The sequence below is a fragment of the Typha latifolia genome, chromosome 5 (assembly GCF_019914945.1).
Source record: "Typha latifolia isolate L0001 chromosome 5, TyphaL0001v2, whole genome shotgun sequence".
NCBI classification, from domain to species: Eukaryota; Viridiplantae; Streptophyta; class Magnoliopsida; order Poales; family Typhaceae; genus Typha; species Typha latifolia.
The window spans coordinates 14,784,802-14,806,165 of NC_133090.1; the positions used below are offsets into that span (position 1 = coordinate 14,784,802).

Sequence of the window (21,364 nt, forward strand, 5' to 3'; positions counted from 1 at the left end):
TTTGTGTTTTGTCAACATTGTTATTTTTCTCTGTATATAATTTTTTTTAGTAGTGATGCTACCATAAGTCTTTCCAGCTATCACGGTGTATATGTCAGTGTTTATTTTAATATAAATATTTTAGTAAATAATTACTCATCATAATATTAGTATAGAAATACATATTTCTCTCTGTTCTCCCCTTCTATCCATTCCACCTCTTCCCTCTCCTCCTATCTTCATTATAAAAACTATTTTAATCATTTATCCAATTATCATTATAACCTTATATTACATCAATTATTACATATTATATTAATCTATAAATAAAAAAAATAAGTATAGCTTATACATAGAAAACGAAACCTAATAGGGAATCAGAAAATATCAATATCATGTGCAGACCATTTGAATTTTTTTTTAAAATAGTTGACAGGTGAATTAAAATAGTATGCACTAGCCTGCTTACATGTTTCGTGCGTTCTAGATTATTTTGCAGCAAATCTATGTAAATTATGCTGACATATACTTGAGAATACTGATATGGAAAACTTTTATTAAGTTGGCAAGACATCACAGGAAACTATTAAAAAGAAGACATCAGCAAAGAGAACACCACCGGAGTAACTATTTCTTACGCTATTACATAAATTCTGCAAGATTAGGAAGCAACTCTTGTTAGATAATTTAGGTTAACTGTTACATGAGAGTAATCTGCAGGAAATGCTCTATCAGAATAAATGAAACCACATCTGAAATCATTCCCAGATACACTACAAGTTAAAACACATCGGAACCATAGAATACATGGGCCTCAGTTCTCGAGGGCAGCAGCTAGTCTAGTACTGCTGCTACATGCACAGTTGAGCAGGCGTAATGTGAAAAACATGTGATTGAACGATATCGTGTAGAGGCCACTCATTGAAACACTAACAAGCTGATGAAGGGTGGGGCTCAATAGCTGTGTTGCCAGATCTGGTGACTTGGCTGAGATGCTGTAGCCTGAGAACCATTCAGATTCACCTCATTGGAGTTCTGCTGATGTTCCTGTGTCAACCCTGCCTGAGAATGGTACAAGTTAGGATATCCAAGAGCAGCAAATTGTGAGGGTTGTTGCTGCGCCTGACGAGTGCCACTTTGCTGCCCCTCCCTCTGATAGCCGTAAAAATTGCTGGCTGGAAGAGCTGACATCGTTCTTGAACCAGCTCCATGGAGCCACAGACCAGGGTTCTCACTCTGGCAAACAATGCCAATTAATACTAAGAGGATATGATTCAAAACAGTCAAATACATATAAAGAGTCATGCTATTACCTGGTGAAGAGACATGTAATGATTCGCATCTCTGTAATGTGAGCTCAAAGCTTCATCAAACCCAAGTGTAGTGCTAGCAGAGGCAGTACTAGAGTTCAAGGAAAAACTCCCAGGAATGTTGCTCGAACTTCCATAGCCACCAAAACCAGAGACCATCGAAGCAGGCTGAGGTAAGCTCACAACAGGAATGTTGCTTTTGTACTGAGGTAATGTATATTTCATGCCTGCACTGGGTACTGTAGCTGCAGATTGGTGGAAAGGGCCATTGCTAGAGTATGGTTGCTGGAAGGCAGCTGACGGCAGGTATGTATAGCTTTGAGGCAGAAATTGATAGCCAATCATGTTGCCAAAAGGCCCCAGAGGAAGGGTTGGTTGAGAGTAATGATGGACTGGCAGATGCTGGGGGAGTGGAGCACCTGTCGGGGTGCTGGTGCTAGGCAGGGATTGAGGTGACTGAGTGTTGGAGAAAACCCCTGGCTTCAAACTCTGAAAGAAAAGGTGCCAGCAAAATAATAAAAATTGATACGTTAAAAGAATTGTTTGGATCTAGAGTTGCATTTTCAAGACAAAATGTGAAACAATTTCAAGTAAATGATATTCACAATTCTGCATATTCAACTAGCTGATAGGTGGCACCACAAATTCAGGGAAGATAGATGCATAACTGTCCAACCCTGACAGCTAGACTCAGTTTTTTTTTTTCAGATTAGTCAGTTAATGAGATGTATTGCTGCCACTGATACATATGAAATCTTACTGAAATGCAATATTGGGATAGGATTGGTATCCATTATGGCCAAATGAGCAAAGGCAACTAATGTGACATTTGTGCTTGAAATTTCGATGTGCACTAGGGCTTAAAAAAAGTTCTGCGAAGTACAATGCTGGAAGATCCATATATCATCTTCTTGCATTACAGAATTCAATGTGGGAAGACTCTTATAGGCTTCATCCACATGGACAGTTCCAACTTCCAGAACATTGATAATACACAATAGTAATGTCCAAGACTATTTTAATGTATAGATGAATTTTATCAGGGATGCACCTAAGTTGCATGCATAATAAGTACATCATATGAGTTACCTAATTCCATCCGTCAACTAATCTATGATGTTCATGCTAGATCTCTCTTAATTTGGAAAGTAGCCGGCGGAGGGTTGTATCAGGTTAACAACAATTGTAAAATTATGTTGATTCATTCCTAGCCAATCCCAAGTTGAAATGGCTACTGCATGCCCAAGTAGATTCCATGGTTAAATATTAGCTCTTGAACCAAGAAACAAAGATGCATCAACCACACCACTTGACTCAGTGAAAAAGGAAAAAGGCACATAGATAGGCAGGACAAGTAATAGATGTAGGCACACACTTAAGATGTGCAAACTAAGCCAAGATGATAGATGTGTTGGTATAATTAGGTTGCTGATGATCCAACTTAGTAACTTAGTCCAAATGGCAGACATGTGGAATCAGTGCATGCAGCAGGACATGACCAACACTTATGCAATGCCTTCCTAGTAAAACATATAGAAGCTTGAACTTCCAATTGAAGAACTCAAAACATAAACTGGGAAAACAGTCAAATCAAGCAGGTAATAGATCAGACATCATAAATACACTAGGTTTAAATGTTCAAGAGAGTTATAAGTACCTCTTGCATGGAAATGGTTGGTCCACTGATGGATGAGACAGCTGTGCTATATTTTGTAGCCATAGATTGGGTTGTAAGCAAGGGTGAGAAGGATAAGTCAAAATCCCGCAGAGGCGGAACATTTGGTGCTAGTAAGCTACTTGGTGAAGTATTCGCTTGCTGTAGACAAAAATGCAATGAGGGGGTAAAATTTTAAATTATAAATCAAATACTAGTAAATGAGATTACTTAGGTACTTTGTACTCATTGACTAGAAATTAAAAAGTATATATGCTCAGGTGAGTAGCTACACAAGTTTAGAAGACATGGAGATTTAATCCTAGCTTTGGAAAAGTACAGCTTTTGAGATGAATTCAATTAATAAAGAACAATATTTTTAAGAATAGTACCTACTGGTGTTTATCAACATGCAATTTGATATGGCAAAATGATTCTAGATGTCCATGATGGAGGCTCACTTGTTGACATGTAGGGGACAGGGATCAACAGTCAGGAAAGCCAGTGGTGTCAGGATGGCTGGAATAAAAGCTGACAAGGCTGGAATCTGAGTTATCCAGGTGCTTAGGCAGGATAAAAGATGGCTTGATTGCTTAACAGGCAAGGCTGGTGCTACGAATAATGGGTTTGACCAGAGAAGCGTAGCATAACTTCCTTAAGTCAAAATATTTTTAATCAGAGAAGGAAGAGGGAAAATCTGAGACTGGTGGCCAGGATGAAAATGGGATAAGGAACAAGTGTGGTTTTAACTCAAAACATAGAAAATTAAAGAACAAAAATGTTATCCATGGTACATGGTAAGAATCTGTGACGGAAATGTTAACATTTCTATAGCACATTGTGATTCATATTGTTGCACCGAAATTCACAGGAGCAGAAGCATTGTGGTGCTTTGGATGGTGCACAGTATTTGCGCATCTTGCCGCACATATGCACAAAATGTTGGCTGTTGTTTATCATTGTTATCAACTATGGGGACTAATACATTACGAAAGCAAGGCATAGCACAAAAGAGGCAAATGTCAAAAAGACTTTTTCTTTAAATGATCGCAAGCATAACAATATTAAAAAAGTTAGCAACACATCAAAATCTCACATATTTATATGAACAGCAAAAGAACTGAATTTACCAGCAGACTTGAAAATGGAGAGAGATTTTGCAATTGTGCATTTGCTTGTTGATAAGTGTATACTCCAGCATTTGGCTGTGAGGTGCTTTGAAAGGCATAACCAGAGACAGACGGAAAGTTGTAATGAAGCCCAAGTGTAGCATCCAGTGAGTCTCCTCTTACTATTTCAGGCTCTGAAGCTGAAGGCATATGAAGATTATCCGGGCTTGTGCCAGTTCTAGAAGTAACATTCTCATCCGTTGCAGGCCTAAGTGGCACATTATTATGGTACTCCTGATTTCTGCAGTTAAATGCATATATATTACATCTCAAAAGCAAAACTGAGAACAAAAAACAAAAGGTTATACCTGCTATCTGATTGATCTACAGAAGAAGCATTCTCAGCAATTGGAGCAATATCTGAACTACTTTTCAGGGGCTTTGATGGAAAAGATCCAGAAAATGTGCCCGATTCAAAACTACCAAAGCTCAAATGTGCACAGTCCGCATTTGTAACCTGCAGATGGTTAGGAATTATTACGGCTGGGTTATCTTCAGAAGATCTTCCTACTAGCTCCTCCTTATGTAGATTTAATTGGTGGAGATCTGCTGCAGCTGATATCTCCAGATTGACATCCTCAACTGAAAAGGGAGGAATAATCCATGAAGTAAGATACGGATATCATAACAGAAAGAAAAAGTGATGAGACAAAACTCAAAACTCAAAATTTACACTGAAACAAAAGATCAAGCATATGTTCTGACCTAGGATTAGATTAGTCATGCTTATGATTAAGATAGAAATGGCACATACTTACCATTATGGCCAAGACATTCTCCTTATTATTATAACATTTTTCTATACAAGATCTACGTTGTTTATCTGAGTACTTCTATTTGTGTTCTAAGATACATCTAATGGATTTGGGTGCAAGTGCCAGTTATGGGCATTCAGTAAGGCCTCACAAAGGTATAAAACCAATCTGATTTGGAAATCATGTTACTTGTTAGTCTGGATAGGTTAAGATTTACCTGAACAAGATATTGTGTATGTCATACAAATTATCCAAAAAGACAACTAACCTCAACTAAATTCTGGAGACACTAAAATACTACTTACCAAAATTACATTTCATAGACATGAAATCAATATCATCCTGCAACCCTTTCCCTAATAGCATGGAGTTAGTTGGAGCAAACCTCAAAGTCTAGAGAAAGAATTGAGCAAATTATTACGATGAGCTGCTCAAAAATGCAACGATAGTCGTGCCACAGGCACAGACCGTGCCAGCCACCGTGCCGCGGCACTTGCCGGTCGTGCCGTAAGAGGAGAAGAAAAAAAAAAAAAATGAGATACTCACCTTCGTCGTCGCCGACCGTCGCTCACCTGCCGTCGCCGCTCCCCGAGTGCGTCGGGTGCCCTAGTCTCTCTCTCTCTCTCTCTCTCTCTCTCTCTCTCTCTCTCTCTCTCTCTCTCTCTCGATCTCATCTCTCCCTCGGGTTAAGGCACCTGACGCGCTCGGGCGATGGTAATCGACAACGGGTAGCTCGACGGCGAGCGGCGAAACTATTAGGAGGGGTGCCGTGAGGCACCCCTCGTGCCATGTGCCGACACAACAAGTGCCGACCTGCACGCCTCGTGCAGGTCGGCACGGCCATCCATGCAAAAATGGACCCAAAGCCCTCTGCTAAAGCAAATAGGCAAAAGAAGGGATGGCAAAAATTGACCTCAAATATCTTCATTTCATAGTGCTAGAAGGTTCATTTTTGCAAAGCATGATTTTCCTCGTGTTACACTAAAATGGATTCTTGAACAGTTAGGAATGGATACAGACAAATTGACATTGATCATAAAAAGAGAACAATAAACAACCATGGAAAGAAGTATCTTTCCTATTAAAATAGTGAAGAGATTCTCACTAATGACATTAAAAGCTATAGAATCAATTTCCCATCTTTTTTTCCTTACGCATAAAAAAGCAACCAAGTCTATTTCACACATGCCTGCAGAAATAGTCTCATCAACAAGAAATCCACAAAAGATTTGTGATTTACTTCCAAATAATATCACCAGCATCCAATGCATCTTGCTGTACTAGCAGCAATTATAAGTTAAGCAGGATAAGGAAAACCATCATTCAATAGTACCTTCAGAATGCTCAAACGGATGCCTTTGAGAGCTATAAGCATTCATGCTTTTCGATGAGCCATCATCCAAGTAAGAACTATCTTCTGAATTTTCCACTTGTATTTGTCTCTCAGAGACAGACAGGGATCTAATGGTGTGTCCTGATAGACCTCTACTTTCGACATCTCCCTCAAGTGACTCAGTTTCATCTAAAGGAGGTTCTGCATGCAAATTAACTTTACCACCAATCAAAGTTGATGATTCTGATGGGTCAGCATGGACCAGAGAGCCACCAGATGTTTCTGGCAATGTAGATCCCCTTCCTCCAGATAGCTCATCAACAAGAGACCAATCATCAGCAGATATATGATGGGTGGCAGCGATTTCAGCATCATTGCTGATATCTATAACCTGAGTTACAGGGCCATTAGAAGCAGCCAAGCTCTGATTCAGTTCTAATGACGAAATTGTGCTAGAAGATTGCATCGGTGGCATGTTGGACATGCTTGCATTTTGTGCACTGAAGGATCTGTCACTTTCCACAATAGACGTGTTAGAAGGTCTTCCCTGAGGCTTTCCCATCTTTACAATATCGGCCATCGAGACATGGCCTGGCATCCCAGACCACTTGTGGTGAAATCCATATGAAGGATGCAGGGGCATGGGTCTTCCATCAGCTAGGCCAGTTGACAACATGATATTTTTGTCGGCAGCAGAACTAGTAGGACAAAAGAAGAGCAGAATATGATACCATGACATTTTTTGTAGCTCTTACCAATTAAATTTGAAAATAAAATTACAAGCATTCATGCAACAAGCATATATATTTGATTCATGGAGATTGGTTTGAGGAGTTGGAAATTGCTTGCTTAGCTTTTCAACAACTATCTTATAGTGATAGAGGTAGAAAGAATATACAATATCTTGAAAGATACTTCCATCTAGTGATTACAAACTCCATTCATTAAATGCCTTGTGCTCTAAGTACCAGTTCACGAAAGAGAGAAACAAGATATTACAGAACCAGCAGAGTATGTCCTAAACATTATAAAGGATTCATCCAACAACCCTTTAAAAATTGGAAGTGACCAAAATTATTTAGATATATATCAAAGAATATCAAAACCTCCTTCGCATAGCACCTAGACACATATTTCATTTCATAATCCATTCAATAATAATTACAGTGATTAGCAGTTAATTCATAAAATGCAGGCAGTTAGTTGATTCAGTACAACACACAGATTTCAAATTTCTGGAAGAACATAATGAAGATTAGGAAGTATTAACCTTGGTGCTGTTGTCTTGTGATTGGAATTGCTTGCTGCCAAGCCAGACCCCAAGATTGATGAGGTAGGTAAAGTGCTTGTTTCGATCTCTTTCTTGTTTGAAGTTTTAACACGAGTAACTGGGTAACAAGATAATTAATATGAATAAGAAATACATTTAGTATGCAATATATTTCAATCAATTTTCTTGAAATCATATATAGTAAGGATATAATAGCTAAAATGCGCACCTCCTGAGCTGGACAGAATACTGCTACGTACACCACGATCAGTACCCCCCCTAGCTCCACGACTCGAAGAGCTATTCACTGTTCGAGACCTAGGCTCCGGATTATCTTTAATCTGAATTGTGTATAATGAAAATTTAGAAAATAGAAGTTTAATGACATTAAGCATTAATTTGCGAACTGATTGAATTTTATAAGAGAACATGGATTATACTCAACAAGATTAGCAATTTGTAGCCCAAACAAAATTTAAAAAAAAATGAAGAACAAAACATAGCATTTATCTCAGAAAATAAGTCTTAAAGCACATATCCTTTGAGAGGTCTGTTTAGAAAAAAGTTCATGAAGCCATGTTGTTAGAGAGTAATCCAGAATGTTGTAATGATAGCAAGAAAAAATAAATCTTCAAATAAAATGTGGCACAGAATGAAATGACCAGAGATTAAACAACATAATAAAGCAGCCTGAGTGGTTAGAAATATGACTTAGCAACATAAGTGTATCTAATAAGTGCACTCACCTCCTTTTTCTTATCACGTTTGCTCCTCACTTCATGAAAAGTATCTGCGATGTTAAAAAGAACTCATTTAGATACACAAACATTATTGAAGAACCAAAATTTTGTAATCCCTAATGATTAGCGAGTTACAAAGATCTCATAACTGAAAAAGAAAATGACTGAAGCATCAAGGATGCCTTGGGTGTACTATTAGACAAATTCATCCATGGGTAACCAACATGTAGATCATGAAGCATAGAGGCACCTCAAATAAAGTCCCAGTACGAGCCCACTACAACAAAAGAAGTAATATCTCAATCATAACAAAGGCCCATTCACAGTCTCAGCAGTTGGTAGCCAACCTTGTCAGGTCCATTGGATGTTGCAGAAGTATCAAACTAGAAGTTTATTTACAAGGAAGATCCCTTTCTTATTTTAATTATATTTCAAGTCAAGACAAGACTAATTTTCCTAAAAGTTAATTGTGTATTTGAATACTTCAATGAATAATACAAAACTAGTCTGACCAACACAGAAAGCAAGTGCATCTTTAAGAGCATAGCACTGCTAGTAGTTTCACTCAGAATAGCATAAATCATAACATAGATCCATTCATTAATAAACCAAAATTGTAACCACCTAAAAATTGCACCATGCTTAATAATGAGTAAGCTACATACATATCCCAAATGTTCCAGAATCTCCATATGAGAATGTTAGCATATAAATACCTAAAGGAACAAGTGCCAACAGATCAATGCAATGGAAGAAAGATATATCAGAAGTGCACTATGGATTTACATATTAATAGCAAAAGATATTGTCAATCAAAACAAGGAAAATAAATCCTAAGAAGATGAGATATATCTACTGAACTCAAAATACTTTGACCAAACATTCTACAATTAGACCAGTGCTAAAGCATCTACTCAAAAGACCAAGTACAGCAAAGATGATTGTTGCTATTCCACTACCAAGACGAATTCCCTGACAAAAGAAATATAGCCAAAAGATCTAGTGCAATTGTACCTAGCTTGTAAAATGTTTAAAGTTCTTTCTTTCTTCTCTGCTTGTTCTTTCCTTAATACTACAATGAAATAATGGATGCAGCAGCTTTGGAATAAAAAGTTACATCAGAAAGAAACAACACTACTATGCTCAGTTTATCTCCTTTCAGCCGGATAAAAGAAGGGGGGCCCAAATAACCAAGAAATTTTTATTTTTCGTCAGATCAGAACACGGACAAGCCCAGTCATGCACCGTCATTCCACCGAAATCACTCTTCCTACCAAACGCAGACCTAATAAACCCCCAAAGATGCCGCCTTTCTAACAATTCCTCTTAGGTTACGCTATATAGGAGCAAACCACTAGCAAGAGACAACTTATCCTACACGTGGTGGAAAAATACCAAAAGAGGAGAAACCTCACCTTGGGAGAGGAGTCGATTAACGGCCTCGTCGGGGTCCATGTCGCACTCCTTAAGCATCGCATAGATCTCTGCCTCGGGGCTGTTCACGATCTCTTTCAAGCTCTGCACCAGCTTCCTTGCCGCCGCCGGAATCACCCCCGACGCCGGGCCGCTCGCCTTACTCCCCCCACCTCCTCCGCCGCTCATCCTAGAAGAGGAAAATTAAAACCCTAACCCTCTCTCTCCCTCTCTCTCTCTCTCTCTCTCACCTTAAGAAGAAGAAGAGCGTCGATAACTTTCCCCCACGGCGGCCAAAACCCTCCTCCGCTCTTTATCTACCAATATATAGCCTCGTTCTAAAGTAATATTAACGCTATCTTTACTTGTAGAGCGAGTTTTGTGGGCTTGGATTTGGGTTACTATAGTGGGCTTCTAATCCATAGATTGTGTAGTCTACTACTAGAAATCCACGTGATTAATCATTAATTAATACAGTATTAACTCTAGATTTAGGTGTTAATTGTAATTACAGATTAGGAAAATTCAATGTTACGTAGGTCTGAATGTCTGATTTGGTCCGGATCGGGTCAAAGACAAGTATTTGATCCAATAGCTCAGATTGTGTAGTCTACTAGTAGAAATCCACGTGATTAATAATTAATTACTACGGTATTAACTCTATATTTTAGGTGTTAATTGTGATTACAGATTTAAAAAGTTCAATGTTAGGTAGGTCTGAATGTCTGATTTGGTGCGGATCTGATCAAAGACATGTATTTGATCCAATAGCTCCATAATAAGATCAACCTTAGGATAAATATATTCGAAATAATATGGATTAGTACAGGCAAAATACTTGAGCACTTTTTAAACTTTTCTTTTAGATTGGCATGATATAGATGTGCTTCTTTTTTAAAAAAATAGACGAGAAGTCTTTTTTTTTATATACTTTTTTTGTTATATTAAGAATGAGAAGAGATACCAAGTAAAATTTGGATAAAATTGGTTAAAATTTCACATCTAGGTCCAGATTAATGTATAACATTGAGGTGAACCAATGATTCTGCATCAACTTTTTGATAGTTTTCTCTTATTTTCCAACATCAGATGCGAAAATATGCAATGCTGCATAAACTTAGACTCCATGATATTAATATTACAGCTAACTACAAAGTAATTTATACTCGATGTTTCAACAAAAACCTAAGCTTTCACATTATTGCTTCTAGAGAAAATCAACATACAAGTCATAGATTCTTCTTTCGAAATATACAAGGATGGCATCTAGTTATAAACGACCTTGATTAAATGCTGAACTTATCAGATGGAGTATTCCAGTAAAATCATATCCAGATAGATCGTGCCGCACCCAGAACCTTGATTTGTAAAGATCAACATCAGAACTTAATATCTGCTTGGGATTGGCCCAAAGTTAAAAGGTGACTATTTTGGCTCTTTGACACTTCTAAATAGAAGCAACATTCCACTGCTTCCAAATTTAAGTGCTATTGTGAATTCGTTGGATCAGGTGATTGCTGCAGATATTAGCTTTTCAGCACAAAACCATTTTTGTTTGTATATACCTTAAAGACAGCATTTTATGCCTCGTTGATAAAAAAAAAGTTCCTGATTTCCAATGGCAACTCCATCAACAGATCTGCTGCAATCACAAATGAACAAACAAATTAATTAGCGAAGGAAGAGTCACTGATAATTTTGTAAGTGGTGCGAAACATCATCTAATAATCAACCCTGGAAGTAATTAATTCGGCTTCACACTAGCTTCTTGCAAGCAGAAACCATACAGTTGGCTTCAACTACTTATGGATCTGTGGTCCATAAACCTCAAAAATGTTCAGGACCTTCAGGTAATGGATGGCCAAGCTAAGACACTAGAAGGAAAACTGAATAACTTAACTTCTTAATTTCACACATGAGCAGAAATTTTCTGGAAGACTATCAGGATCACAATACAAAAATGCAGCATGAAGTTGCAACTAAACATTCTTAATTTATTTCATTGAATGTGGACGACTCTTGGCACACTTCCCATGTCTAACTCATGGACAATCTGCTTCATTTGAGCTCATTTAAAGACTCTCTCCATCCACTTTATCTCAATCTACTTGTGAATTTCAACTCCTCCAACCAGCCCTTTTTTTAACGCAGATAAGACAAAAGCACATACCAGCGAGTGTCAGGGAAATTACGGTCAGTGAGGTGTTAGCGGTAAACTGACCTATATCTATCCTGAAGCCAATTTGAAGCTTCTGGCAAAGGCGCCCATTTTTGTCAACTTCTCTCTCATCTAGTAAAGTAGTTTGATTTTAAGAATTATGCATATAACTTGCAAAAGTCAACAGATAAAATGCTAGAACATACCCCAAAAGTCATGCTTGTGCTAATGTGCAAGAAAATTGTTTTTTGAGATTCTAAGAATACCCTGACATGTACAAGTTCTAACAGCTAAAATACTAGTTCCAGTGAATCTCAAGTCAATGCAGGAAAAGAATGCACATACTTTCTAAGCAGAAGCTTTATTCCTCAGAAGATGTTCTACGTTGAGAGAATTGATCTTTGCAGCAAGAATGAAGTCATTTTCAGTCAATCCTCCTGCAACAGCAAGGCAATGACAAAGTTCAGCGGGAAGATGGCAAATAGAAAGAATAATGCATCTATCAGAAACTTCAATGTTGAGTATCATGTGAAGCGACAAAAAAAAAGGAATTACAACAGAAAACTTATCTCTCACAATATTGAAGAATATAATATGAGACGGTGAAAAGAGAATCACGAGAGAAAACAGTCCTTAAATACCAACTAACATATCTCCCGATAGTGAATATGGAAATCCTGATTTTTGGGTGGTTTAAAACTAAAGCCCTATGTTACTAACATATCTTCCGATAGTGCATATGGAAATCTTGACTTTGGGTGGTTTAAAACTTAAAGCCCTATGTTGATCATGGGCCTTTACATCTGCATATTAAGTAAGAGGTCCTATCAGGACTCATGCTACAAATAATCTCTTGATAGAACTCTAATTCCTCTATATACTGTTCTCTCTCCACCTCTCTCCTAGCTCAATCTTTACCTTCTGAGTTCTGACTTCATTTCAGAAACTGATATTGCACAAATATATCCTCCCTGTCTATATTGCAAGACAGATCGTATAAGATGACATGTAATTTAATAGCAATTATTGACGGTTGTTGAGTACGCATATTTGCACCATTAATCCAAAATATATCTGTAATTGTTAAAGTTTTCAGTTAGACAGCTTTCAGAAATCATTAATATAGGATTGATAATGTGAACACCTCAATATGTGTGGTGAAGAAAGGGAGGACCAACATTTCTCCTTTTTCGCTCAAATATCATACTAGATTGTTCCTCTTGGAGCACTTTCCAAAGTAAAAAAGGATTCAAGAATAGAACATGCAAATATAGCAATTTCTTACCAACTGAATGAGTCCATATCTCAATTTTCACATTATTCCAGCCAACCAGATGAAGGTCAGGATGATGACCTGAGAAGTAATTTGCCCATATTTAGAGTTGACCAAACCCAAAATTCACTACCATTAAACAAGCTATCATATTCTAGCCTTGATTTCTAATTTTAGTGTGGAGTACAGGGATCATTCTAGGTTAGTAGCACTATAGAATCTCCTTTTTTTCCTCTTGCATGTAAAGAAACCCAACAATTAACAAGATACAAGAATAGACCTTTCATCATGCTAACAGAAGATAGTGGATCTATGTTAAGACAAAGATTAAGACAATGAAACAAGTGTTGAACAAAATAACCAAGTTCAGCGACCCATCTTTATTTGACTCAAATAGACTTACTACATACTGAAAATGGTATTCTAAATGACATCAAAAGTTTCTAATTTCTCGATAGTACAGATTTCTCACACTTATTCTAGAACCCAGCAATCTAAATGAAATGAAGCCAAATACAGGTGAACTTATGAACTGATGAACCATTCTATAAAATATGTATTTCCCAGCTTGTAAGAAACTATGTAAACACAAAACATAAGTTAGCTTGATACCTATTCCCTAGCCAATAGGAAAATTATGAACTTCAAACATATTGTGATACTCTAGTAAGGTTACTTAATTTTAAACACACATCGTCATCCAATTCAAAGGGAAGGGAAAAGTTCCTACAAAAGGTTAGTCTCAGCAGTAAGACGGAACTACTTAATGAAGAAAGCATGAGTCTCATGTATTCATAGTTTTCATAGTTTTACTCATTTATGCTGTAATTTACCCTCTGCCTCAGCAATATCTGCTACCAGCTGAAAGAACTCCAATCCTTTCGTAAAATTCTTCACTCTCCACGTGCGCTGCAACTTCATTGTGCCATCCTCCATCAACAAGTTCCAACTTTGTATCTAGATTCAAAATTTAAGATCAGAAAGATCTACTTGAAGTAAATGAAGAGAGAAGAACGAAGCAACGTCTCAAAAGTGAACCTGTGGAAGCAGTTCATTTGCTGATTTTTCAGACATTGGATGAATATCTTTTGAGTTACAAGGAACACATTTCTTGCCAGCCAGATCTGAGACTTTCATCAATGATTTCAGATAGAAAGACCAAACTTATGCACAATTAGACCATGACCTCAACATGACAGAAGAATAACCTAAACCTTATCAATCGGAATTGATCCACAGACAAGATATATAACAAGAGAAATGTTACTATTATTGTTATTAAAAAATTTATTTACTCTTTACTTCCTGCATATGTACAGATGTAATGAAGAAAAAAAAATGATTAGCAAGGTTGAATAGATTCCCCACCCAAACTCCATAAGTTAGCATAGTCTTCTAGATAAAATCAACATACTACTGAAATTACCCAAGAGAGAGACGAAGACAACGTTAGGTTGAGAAAAAGAGAAGATTTTGGAGAGTATGAGTAACAAAATAGAAGGAAACACAGGTACAGATGTTACCTAATTCTCCGCACTCACCTTCTGATGCATTGGAACTAAAACCATAGCAAAATATCCTACTTGGTAATACTCTAATACGACCTCCATGCATCTTTAACATCCAACAATTTGAACTGTACAAATGTTGCATACCACTGTCATACAAAAAAGGGAAATATAAGAAAAAATCGAACTTAAAAGAGAATAAATTGGGAATAGGGATCTCATGATACCGTCCATGGCCTCTTGATGCCCTTTGGGGAAGAAGAGGAGTAAAGGCAAAAGCCGCTCTTTTACTAGGATTCTGCGAAGAGGAACGGGGTAGAAGGGAAAGCGAATGCTTGGTGCAAGAGACGACGGACTGCAGCACTCGGCTCATCATTCTCTTTTGCTTTCAGATCTTTCCGGCGATGAGCTCCTGCGGCGGAGGAAGAGAAGGATTATTTGGGCCTCTTTCGTGGATTAAATGGGCCGTAGCCCGTAAGCCCAGTAGTAGAAAGTGGATAAGATATAGCTAAATAAAAATACGATAATATGTTCAAAAAAATTTCTCTCTCAGCTCCTGACTCCTGTTATATTATTACCCGCGATAAACGACAATATATGGCGTCACAATCCTGCAAGAAACCAACCGTCTTTTCTTAAAAATAAATATGAACATCGTGACCCCGGCCAGTTTTGCGTCACGTAAAACCCAAGAGATGTCATCCAACTGATGAGATTATCCTAAGAAACGATTCGACGGATGAGAAAAAAAGTATGCGGCCGCGCCCAGTTCTCTGCGCACCAACTTGATATATTACTTTCGCATCGGATGGTGAGCTTTGAGTGCTGCGGACGGTAGGTCAGCTCCTTTGCTTCCTTCGGACGAGGCCTCTCTCCTCTCCTCTCCTTTTTTTTTCTATCAACGCATTCTCTCATCGGTGAGTCCTTTCTCCATAGATTCGAGTAATTTTTTGGTGGTTTCTTGGGTTTATTCGCTGAGATTCTTGTTTTCGCCTTCAATTATCGTTGGATTTAGCGATCTGCACTGGATTTCTAATTTCTAGGTTTCGCCGTTTCTGATTGGTAGCTTTCAATGGGGATGAGGCATGGAATTCTCGCGATCTCTCTTCTTCTCTCGATCCTCTTGCTTCCGCTTGCATCGGCCGATGGATTGATCAGGATCGGGCTAAAGAAGAAGACGATGGATGAGAATAGTCGGATTGCCGCACGAATTGTTGCTGGAGAAGGGAAACAACTCATGGCCCGAAAGAATGGAATTCTAGGTGGCTTCCAGGATGGAGAGGAGGCGGACATCGTAGCGCTCAAGAACTACATGAATGCTCAATACTTTGGGGAGATTGGAATTGGCTCTCCGCCGCAGAAATTTACCGTGATCTTTGACACGGGAAGCTCGAACCTGTGGGTTCCTTCTTCCAAATGCTACTTCTCGGTGAGCGATTCATTCTGTGTTAAGTTTGGAATGATGCATGCGGTTTAGATTGAGTTTGGATTGGTGGATTGATAATTAATTTCATTCTGGAATGCAGATTGCTTGCTTTTTTCATGCCAAGTATAAGTCAAGCCGATCAAGCAGTTACCACAAAAATGGTTTGTGTGCTTCAAAATCCTTACTTTCACAAGTTTTAATGTTGGACTATTTGTGATTTGACTGTCTTTAATCACATATACCGATTCAGTATGTCACTAATAATCTTGAGTAGAAAGCGAATACCTTTTAACTACTCTTGTAAAGAAAAAGTACTTGTTGACTTGCACAGATGGGTCAGAAATCTGTTGAAACTATACAATTATCATACACTTTACTTCCTTATTTCTTCGTACTGACCAGGAAAATCTGCATCTATTCACTATGGAACTGGATCAATTTCTGGTTTCTTTAGCGAAGATCATGTTCTGCTTGGCGATCTAGTTGTCAAAACTCAGGTCCTTAAATCCTGCTCTTCACTATGGAACTGGATCAATTTGTGATTTGACTGTCTTTGTGGAGTCCGGGTTGATATGACGTGTTTCCGCAGGATTTTATTGAAGCCACGAGGGAGCCAAGTGTCACTTTTGTGGCAGCGAAATTTGATGGCATTCTTGGACTTGGATTTCAAGAGATATCAGTCGGAGGTGCTGTCCCTGTGTGGTATGCTATTTTCTCTTGACTTATCTTTTTAGACATTTTGCAACGTGAGAGTGTAAATATTAGCATTGAAGAAAAGACTAGTCGTTGGGACGAAAGTCTTTTTTGCTGTTTTGAAGCCCATGGAACCTGCACTTCTTCAAAATCTAGCAAGAATAGGCAAGTGCATGATTGGACTTTTGACATCGTCACAACGTGTTAAGATCTTTTCCATCACCGCAAAAAAAAAGTGTCTTGACTTAATCTTAGAAAATCAAATTCTGTTATTGGTGATCTAAGTTGATTAGTTAATTATACTGACTTGTCTCATTACTGTTGAAGTAAATGCCACTTGTAGCAGTAGTTTAGATTTTGTATTTTGCAATTTGATTATTTATTATCTGGAGACACCAATGGTGATCAGCTTAGGTGTTCCATATTATTTGCTCCCATTTTTCCTGTATGCATGAAATACTGCAAGTTTGCTTTACTATCTGTCTGAAACTTCCAATTGTCAACAAATTCTGGAAAGACTACCAGGGACAATCATGGGGTTTTCTTTGGCTTCATCTATGAATACCATGTGCACCATAAGAAAATGCCTAGCTACAACTGATTACATGTTATTCTGCCTGTTTATCTTGGCAAACTATGGTTTGGACAGTATTGCTCATATAACGGCCTTTTCAGGTATAACATGGTTAAACAGGGTCTTGTCAAAGAACCTGTTTTCTCGTTCTGGTTTAATAGAAATGCAGAGGAAGGGGAGGGAGGTGAAATTGTTTTTGGAGGTGTTGATCCTAATCACTATAAAGGCAAACATACGTATGTACCAGTGACCCAGAAAGGTTATTGGCAGGTTGATCTCTATCTTGTTTTATGTCGTCCAACTTGTTGCATATTGAAACAGGCATTCTAACTTGGTGCAACTTTTGACCTTTCATTAAAAAATTCTGTTGGTTTAACGATGTTCCTGAAATTACTTGTTGCAGTTTGACATGGGAGATGTCCTTATTGGTAGCCAGACAACTGGTAGCACTTTATTCTTGCTGTTTGTCAAGTTTTCCTTTCTCAAAATGATTTCTAACACGCTTCGCTGTCAGGTTTTTGTGCTGGAGGTTGTGCGGCCATCGCAGACTCTGGAACTTCATTGATTGCTGGTCCAACGGTATATTCAGACATACGGAGCCTTAACTTGTGATTTAGAGTTTTTGCATTTCTGGTTTTACTTGGTGTGAATCCTAGTTTAATTGAAATAGGTGATATACCCATCATGTCATACTATTGAGCTTTCCTATTCTTATCCTAATCATATTTTCACGTCCCTTTGAAGTTAGGATACATGTTTTAAATCCTGCTATGTACAAACATATATACATATGTGGGCTTTTATGATACATGTATATGAAGACATATAAGACTATTCTGATCCAGTTATCATAGTAAGCTGATGGTAATTACATTTGATCCTAGGGGATCATTCATAATTGAAATGTTTCGCCTTAATTTGGTGCTACTTCTCATCTCTAAAAAACTCTGCTATATTTGTCATGCAGACCATAATTACTGAGATTAACCAAAAGATAGGGGCTTCCGGGATTGTGAGCCAAGAGTGCAAAACAGTTGTTGCTGAATATGGACAACAGATTCTAGAATTGTTGTTGGCAGAGGTTTGGGCATGTGCTTATCTTTTCTGTAGGTTAGGTTACCGATTTTTCTTGCATCTTTTATGCTGTCTGGGTGCATAAAATTGGATTTTGTTTCTTCTGGTTTATTTTGCAGACACAACCATCAAAAATCTGTTCTAAAATTGGACTCTGTGCCTTTGATGGAACTCATGGAGTTAGGTAAGTCAACAATTTGCATTGTTGCCTATCAATAGCTTCAGATTAGATATTTTGTTATTTTGATCATTTTATTGTTCTGCATATGTAAATTATACCTTTACTCAAATTGACGCAGTCTTGGCATCAAGAGTGTGGTTAGCAAAAGTGTTGAAAGATCTGATGATGCTCTCAGTGACGCCATGTGTACTGCTTGTGAGATGGCAGTTGTATGGATGCAAAACCAACTCAGGCAGAACCAAACCCAGGATGTCATAATGAATTATATCAATGAGGTGAAGTCCTTGTCGATGTTTGTCATTTGTATGCCATAATATAAGTGAATTATATCAATGGGGTGAAATCCTTGTCAATGTTTGTTATTTATATCCAAGAATAAGTCATGTATTGAGTTTACTTTGCAGCTATGCGAGAAACTGCCAAGTCCCATGGGAGAATCAGCTGTGGATTGTAGAAGCATTGCCTCCATGCCTGATGTCACTTTCACCATAGGTGGCAAAAAGTTTGAGCTCAAAGCAGAACAGGTAGTGTGCCTTTTCATGATTATCACTAGTCACTATTTTGTGTAATTTTACATTTGCTATGTCTGCAGTTTTTTGGCAATAATTTTCATTAATGCTACATTTAGTTGCATACATAAACCTGCTAATGTGTCTATTGGATTATCAGAGCCGACATGTGGGTCTAGTCCCTTGATTTTTTGACCTGATATAATAATTTCTCTACTACTTTTCTGGCCTAGTAATTGCTTTGATAGTACATGTATAACTGGCTGCCTGTGAAGTGATTGAGTCATTTGAATTTTCTTCTAGTTTCTTCATCACCTGTATCTATTGCTGCCAAGTGGTTGTCTTTCTTTTTTTCATTACAGTCAATGAAAAAGCAGTGGTTTAAATGCATAATCCAAAATTCGTGTTGCTATTCTGGTGCAAAATTAGTTCGGGTTTATGCTCTCATGCTCACATAATCTCATAATCTTTTGCCCTGCTTGTCAATTGTGCAGTACATCATGAAGATTGGCGAGGGCCCCGCAGCCCAGTGCATTAGTGGATTCACAGCCATGGACGTTCCTCCACCTCGTGGTCCTCTCTGGTAAGCCAACTCCCTTCTCCAGTCGTCCTTTGTTTCCATTGCCTGGTGAGTTTCATGTCAAACCATTTATTTCCAACTGCTCCAGGATTTTGGGTGATGTCTTCATGGGAGTCTACCACACTGTCTTTGATTATGGTAACTCGAGAGTTGGGTTTGCAGAGGCAGCTTAAGTTAAATCACTGGGACACTGATGAAATCATATGGATTCTGCTTTACTTTTCATATGAAGGTAAAGGAAAAAAAAACCAAAGTGTCTGTATGTATATATATATATGCTATATATGCTGGATTTAACAAGCTCTATTCTACTGGAGACTTAGCAAACGTATCGGTGTACCTGAAGCACCATTTCCTATATGGAAAAAAAAGGCATTCCCATAAACGCTTTATAAACATCTAGAATCATTCTATAAATAGTGTAGGCGTGGCATCATAGGGTTGAATTCTATCCGGTTTATGAATTGGATAGAGAAACTATCAAGGGTTTGATTAATGAATTGCCACATGTAGACGTATTATTATTTGAGTTTGATTCAAAGTAGTCTTGGATAATTCAAGCCGGGCAGCCGGCCCTGTTTGGACGTGGTTTAAGCATAACTTTAATTCAGTTTAGTGAGCATTAAATTGGTTAGTATTTAAACAATAGCTTATATTAAAACTAGTTTAGGACAACCTATTTAAATCTATTCTTCTCTTTCCTCTTTTTCTTTCATCTAATATTTTATATTTACTAATAAAATTTAATTATTGTAATGTCTCTTAAAAGATATCAATCAAATACTAAATTAACTTATTTTATTCAAGTTTAAGAGATAACTGTAGCTAATCAGATTTAAGAGGTATGCCATATCCAAAGCCACCTTAAACTTAATCAGATATATTCCCATTCAATTTTGTCCCTATCACATCCATGATGATCTATCCAAATATCGATCCCCAGTATAGTAACGCTTATTATCTACCAAGACATCAAAGGCTCTTCCCAAAGCTGGCTAAAAGCGAGCTCCAACAGCGTGAGTCCTACTAAATACTAATAATGCCGGTGGCGCTGACAAGGAGAATAAATTCTTGTGTTTTTCTAGAGGGATACATGTTATCAGTTAACTTTCACCATGGGAGCAAGAAGAGTATATGCCATGGATGAGTGGATGTCTGAGACAAACGAGTATAGATTCTTTACCCTTTTGGAAGAAACCCCCTGTAGAGAATATATGACTTTTACACACACACACACTATCTCTCTCTCTCTCTCTCTCTCTCTCTCTCTCTCTCTCTCTCTCTCTCTCTCTCTCTCTCTCTCTCTCTTAATACTTGATCATCTCTATAATCCAACCAATAAAGTAAAATTAAGAATAGTTAATCCATAGACAGTTCTTGGATTACCTAAGATATGGTGTTTAAGGTCTGCAACGTTATCTTTTGAGCTAAAATCGTATACGTACACTCATGGTCCTATAGGAGATTTGATATAGAGGACGATTTGTTTCCAATTTCCAAGTTATCAGGGACATCTTAGAAAGTGAGATATATTATTGCTTGGAAGGGGAGGTCACAAGTGTTTGCATGTTTCAGGGATGTGGCCTCTACTTTGTCTTCCAAAAATCCAGATGGAGGAGTTGACTTGTAAATATCGTGTAATTGTTGGTAGCATGTCAATTTTCCACAACTAAAGACAATCCAAAAATAAAATTAATAAACTATGCTTCAAAAATTCCATTCTGAATACTGTCTTGATGAAATTGTCCGGAAATAAGCTTGGAAA

General features: G+C 37.8%; 3 protein-coding genes across 13 annotated transcripts; 1 reads left to right on the forward strand and 2 right to left on the reverse strand.

Annotated features, from left to right (window-relative positions):
• Positions 1-640: 640 nt before the first annotated feature.
• LOC140788320 (uncharacterized) lies at positions 641-9,974 on the reverse strand. Its single transcript, XM_073137527.1, has 10 exons — positions 9,626-9,974; positions 8,217-8,260; positions 7,700-7,811; positions 7,471-7,588; positions 6,201-6,898; positions 4,421-4,694; positions 4,074-4,353; positions 2,947-3,105; positions 1,293-1,778; positions 641-1,215 (listed from the first exon to the last, which is right to left on the reverse strand). Exons 1-10 carry the CDS (start codon positions 9,810-9,812, stop codon positions 934-936), a joined length of 2,640 nt encoding a protein of 879 aa, XP_072993628.1. The 5' UTR covers positions 9,813-9,974; the 3' UTR covers positions 641-933.
• An 821-nt stretch (positions 9,975-10,795) lies between these two features.
• LOC140789967 (pterin-4-alpha-carbinolamine dehydratase 2, mitochondrial) lies at positions 10,796-15,044 on the reverse strand. 10 transcript variants are annotated; one of them, XM_073139910.1, is made up of 7 exons: positions 14,790-15,044; positions 14,596-14,711; positions 14,093-14,178; positions 13,888-14,011; positions 13,067-13,135; positions 12,127-12,218; positions 10,796-11,265 (listed from the first exon to the last, which is right to left on the reverse strand). In XM_073139910.1, exons 1-6 carry the CDS (start codon positions 14,936-14,938, stop codon positions 12,130-12,132), a joined length of 633 nt encoding a protein of 210 aa, XP_072996011.1. In that variant the 5' UTR covers positions 14,939-15,044; the 3' UTR covers positions 10,796-11,265; positions 12,127-12,129. The 10 variants fall into 10 exon arrangements, with proteins under 10 accessions (XP_072996011.1, XP_072996006.1, XP_072996012.1 ...); XM_073139905.1 differs by having other exon boundaries at positions 14,093-14,184; positions 14,578-14,711; positions 14,790-15,038; XM_073139911.1 differs by having other exon boundaries at positions 10,796-11,262; positions 14,790-15,036.
• Positions 15,045-15,236: 192 nt separating this feature from the next.
• On the forward strand, positions 15,237-19,899 carry LOC140789321 (aspartic proteinase oryzasin-1-like). Of its 2 annotated transcripts, none has more exons than XM_073138981.1 (14): positions 15,237-15,479; positions 15,629-15,991; positions 16,089-16,149; positions 16,391-16,485; positions 16,578-16,690; positions 17,357-17,525; positions 17,659-17,698; positions 17,770-17,834; positions 18,223-18,336; positions 18,449-18,513; positions 18,629-18,785; positions 18,915-19,034; positions 19,514-19,602; positions 19,688-19,899. In XM_073138981.1, exons 2-14 carry the CDS (start codon positions 15,635-15,637, stop codon positions 19,770-19,772), a joined length of 1,530 nt encoding a protein of 509 aa, XP_072995082.1. In that variant the 5' UTR covers positions 15,237-15,479; positions 15,629-15,634; the 3' UTR covers positions 19,773-19,899. The 2 variants fall into 2 exon arrangements, with proteins under 2 accessions (XP_072995082.1, XP_072995083.1); XM_073138982.1 differs by having other exon boundaries at positions 15,292-15,479; positions 15,606-15,991.
• Positions 19,900-21,364: the final 1,465 nt, after the last annotated feature.